This window comes from Miscanthus floridulus, chromosome 4, assembly GCF_019320115.1.
Source record: "Miscanthus floridulus cultivar M001 chromosome 4, ASM1932011v1, whole genome shotgun sequence".
In the NCBI taxonomy this organism is placed as follows: domain Eukaryota; kingdom Viridiplantae; phylum Streptophyta; class Magnoliopsida; order Poales; family Poaceae; genus Miscanthus; species Miscanthus floridulus.
This window is the reverse complement of record NC_089583.1, coordinates 35,864,506-35,869,075: the sequence shown is the minus strand read 5'-3', so window position 1 is coordinate 35,869,075 and position 4,570 is coordinate 35,864,506. Positions and strand designations below refer to the sequence as shown.

At 37.4% G+C, this 4,570-nt stretch overlaps 1 protein-coding gene across 1 annotated transcript; it reads left to right on the top strand.

Moving 5' to 3' along the window:
- The first annotated feature begins 303 nt into the window (after window positions 1-303).
- LOC136551321 (ubiquitin-like-specific protease 1A) lies at window positions 304-4,032 on the top strand. Its single transcript, XM_066542894.1, has 14 exons — window positions 304-443; window positions 536-617; window positions 683-790; window positions 873-1,013; window positions 1,107-1,232; window positions 1,352-1,514; window positions 2,200-2,394; window positions 2,483-2,611; window positions 2,703-2,836; window positions 2,924-2,999; window positions 3,093-3,335; window positions 3,420-3,606; window positions 3,692-3,817; window positions 3,901-4,032. The coding sequence occupies exons 6-11, from the start codon at window positions 1,494-1,496 to the stop codon at window positions 3,096-3,098; spliced, it is 561 nt and encodes a 186-aa protein (XP_066398991.1). The 5' UTR covers window positions 304-443; window positions 536-617; window positions 683-790; window positions 873-1,013; window positions 1,107-1,232; window positions 1,352-1,493; the 3' UTR covers window positions 3,099-3,335; window positions 3,420-3,606; window positions 3,692-3,817; window positions 3,901-4,032.
- Window positions 4,033-4,570: the final 538 nt, after the last annotated feature.

Sequence of the window (4,570 nt, the reverse complement as noted above, 5' to 3'; positions counted from 1 at the left end):
GTTGCCAGCGAGGAGCAGATGGGATCGCTGGTCGCTAGCATCGCGCGGCACTTTGTCTGGCGGCTCTGCGTCACGCAGCGTGGAGCAGCTCCAGAGTGAAGGACGGGGGATGTTGCGATGAGGAGGCTCAATGCCTGATGGGCTCTTCTCTATTGGGCCATTGGCATTTGTTCCAGGCCTGACGTAGATATATAAGATGTGTGCAACAATCAGCACGACCACCGACACTCGCGATCAACGCGCGACTTCGAATCAAGGGGGCCCCGCCCATAGTCCGTCGGCCCTAGCCGCCGCCACTGGGGACGCTGAGCCCTCGCCCACCCTAGCCGCGACCACCCCCACCTCGAGTCATCGCTAGGTCGTACATCGCGCCGAGAACTTCAAGTCCTTGCCACTCGACGCGGTCAAAGAGTTGTCAGCCCGACGGACGTCCTCCACGAAAGGTATGGTTGCCCTTCTCTCGCCTTCCGCCTGTGCAAAATGGTGCCCTGATTTAATCTAATCTATTTGTGTATCTGTGCGACCTTTCCTATAGCAAATCGCAAGTGGCAACAGTCAGGCGATGATGTCAAAAGAACCGGATTCCCATGAACCAGAAGGATCTAATCCAAATCCCGGTACGTAACTACACTCTACTTGTTAAAATTTTATATTTAATAATGATTTGTTCATCTGGATACAGAAGAAAGTAAGATGAATATAGAGAGTGAGGCACAAATGGAAGGCTCTGGCCAAGAAATACGGAATGAAGACAATAACGAAATAATAGTTCCGGCATCCTCGGCCGCAGGTGAGAAAGAACCAAGACTTAAAACTTTTCACCCATCGCCTAATATCTCATGAACGTCGAAACATTTTTATATGTCAAAAAGCTAATTTGGAAGATGGATTATCGTCTAAACTGGAAACTGATGAGCCCATAGAACCTATGGACTGGCTTCGTAGAAATGATAAGTATGTTCCAGAGCGTAGAGGCCCACGTACGGTGCTTACTGATCCACTGCACACTTCGGGTGAGTCAAGTTAGCACAACCACCTCATGCAATTTTTTTTAAAGAAAGGCATTTACATGTAAGCTATGGTACTTATCTCACAAATATTTGCAGACGTACACATACCAAGTGCGGGGCAATATTGATGTAGATGTTCAACACAATGATGATGCCAAAATAAAAGGGCATGAAGAAAGAGACGTAGCCAAGAAGCGAAAACGTGCTCATGACGAAGATAACGTACATAACTATATCTTATACTTCTCAAATATTCCTTTCATAAATTGCCCGTGTGGGTCATTGCATACAAAATGTCTAGAGATTGCATCTCAAACTAATATTACATATTACATATGCAGATCATTATGGTAGATGCAACAAAGGAACAGGTCAAATATGATGATGTACAGACTCCACGGCAAGAAAAGGACTTACATCTGATGCGTGCTGATGCTGATGTGATAGTGTTACCGGAGTACAATAAACCAAAGAAAACAAACGATGCACAAATCATGCCTCAAGGTGAGACCTCAACAATTGGGACTTAATAGTACATATTTTGTGAATTAATTTTTTATTACTGATATATATATATATATATATATATATATATATATATATATATATATATATATATATATATATATATATATATATATATATATAGAACTACTATCCTGTAGCTGGCTACAGAATAACTTATTCTGTAGCCACTTTGAGTTACGATAATTACTATGTTATTTTACGAGATTATAGTAACTCCTTACTAAGTGATTTAATATAACGTTATGGTAAATATCCCCATGTGTTATAGTAACCCAACTATCGTAAATATGTATTTATATTATGGTAAATTAGTATATAAAATTATAGTAAATGGAGGTGGCTACAGAATAACTTATTTTGTAGCCGGCTACTGAATAGCCTCTCCCTATATATATATATATATTATATAAATAAAACCTCTATAGATTATGTGTCTACGAAAGAAGACAAGGGGGTAATTGAATACATGCAAAGAAAAAGTGAAAAACATGTACTCGTCAGAATCGATGATTGTTGGGGAGAGCGACAAGACATGGATTGTCTTTTTGATGGGAGTGAGCATGTCAATGGCTCTGTAAGGATGGTCAACACGTCTTCTGCATTAACTAATATCCATGACAAATATATGTCCATAATTTAATGATAAATTAAAAACTTGCAGGTCATAAGTCTGTATGTCCCGTTAATGCGGCACGAAGAACAAGGCCATCATAGAGAAGGTGGAAATGTATATTTAGAAAATTCATGGTTTTCTCAAATGCTACGAGGTAACGGAGAGCAAGATCCTAAAAAATTGACGTATAATAAATATGACGTGGCTGAATCAAGGGTGAACACTTATTTAAAAGCTGATATGGTAAGCTTTACTATGACATTTGCCATATGATAATTTTTATCCCTTCGAAATATGAAGAAATAATATACATAAATCTCTATGTCCGTAGGTCTTCCTTCCTATCAATATTACAAAGTGCCACTGGTACCTGGCAGTTGTGTGTGCTTCAAAAGGTGAGATACAAGTATTGGATTCTTTTGGAGAAAAGATGACAAACTGGCAAGATCTCCGATATACGGTACAACATAATATATATGATGTACGCATACTTCTTTAAAATTCTTCAAATAAGAAGTTCATAATTAACCTTGGTGTCTCGCTCTTAATAGTTAATAGGAATGGAACGACTAATAAAACATGTAGCAAAGAAGATTCAACTCGACACAAGTAAATGGGTACATGGTATCGAAGTGTCATCCTGGAAACCTAGACATATGATCACTGAACAAATGCAAAAAGATGTGTAAGTTAACTTTCCATCTTGTGTATAGGCCATTCTCTCATAACGAACAATATCTATATACCTCACTTTTTTTTGTATTATGCACAGATGTAGTTGTGGATTATGGATGATCAATTATATGGAGTATTGGACTGGAACTAATTTATCTAACCATGTCACGCAGGTAATTCCTTACGAATTAATTTCTAGCTGTAATAAGTTTTTTTTGTATGTATTGATTAATATATCATGACTTCATTATGTTTTGTAACTTCAGGTTTAAGCTACCTGCCATCCTGTACAACTCCCCATTAAATGAAGCAAGAGGATTACCAGATAACGAGCAACAGAATTAGACCCTAGTTCATCTGGTTGATGATGTCGTAGAGCTAGATGAAATGGATATTTTAATGTCGGGTAGCGCCAAGTTGATAAGTACAATAAAGTGGACAAGCAAGGAAGAACTATTGTCATGGATTTGCTCAACCATTCGGTGCACCGCGGATGATGGAACTTTAGAGTAAGTCTTTCTTCTTTCTGAATAGTTCAGAACAGAATTGTTTGTGCATTAAGTAATTAGTTTCTTGTTCTTCTTTTTTTGCAGCAAAGAGTGGGTACGAAGTACACGACCATATCCAATTACTTTAAGTCTTAGGAAAATTATAAATATTTTACGTGAAGATACAGAGATGGAACATGAAAGCTTTAATATGGCTATTCGGATGGTTGCGTGCAACAAAGAAATGATGCTGCATAAACAAAAATACCACTTCATGGATCTTAAATTTGCTGTAAATTCTGAAATTCTATAATTCATCAAAACTTGTAATATATGTGATTAAAAAATTATATACTAACAATTACAATCATCATCAGGAAATAACTGGGTTTGGAAGAGATCCACGATATACTGGTGGCATTGATAAGGTATACTACAACAAATTGAAAAAGGTACTTGAGTGCTGGCCAGACATGCACTACAAAATTCAAGATTGTAGCCAGGTACGTTATGGTCAGTGTACTACTTTATAAGAATTTATTTATTTTATTTATGAACCACTTACAGTCTGTGTGTTTGTTTTTAGATTCTACTACCATATTATCAGAATGGACTATACATTTTATTCATACTGGACATGCAAAACAAAACTGTGCACATTATGGATCCACTTGAACCACTACCAGATAATGCATGTTTGAAGGGTTATCATCAAGAAATGGCATATATACCTACATTCAACACTAATGCTAGAATGTTCAATCTCGCCATGGCACTATCAAATTCTAGGTGGAGCGAAAATATTTATTACTGGGAGCGAAAATACCCTAAATATATAACAAAGGTTTCGGGTCATAAATACAGGTAAGTGTCGCAAAATTTGGTTCAACTTTTCTATAAAAAACAGTAATTTGATCTATGTACATCAAATAAACAACTGATCTTCGCCATCAGGAAATTGGGAGGCTTTCTTGTCTATAATTTCATGAAGTCGTGGGACGACGTAAGATTGCCACGGATCACCATTGTAAGCATATATAGTCTCCAACTATATTCCGTACACTACATACAATACTAACATATTATATTCTATACCATGCGCAGCTATCATCTACACTGAGGAAGGAATTCTTGGCTGACATTTTGACGAGTCCTGCAAACAAATGTTTCAACATCCGTGAAGATGTGCAACAAATGATAAGGACTTACGCCAAATGTAACTTAGGCTACAATATAATAATTGGGTAAAGGTTAAA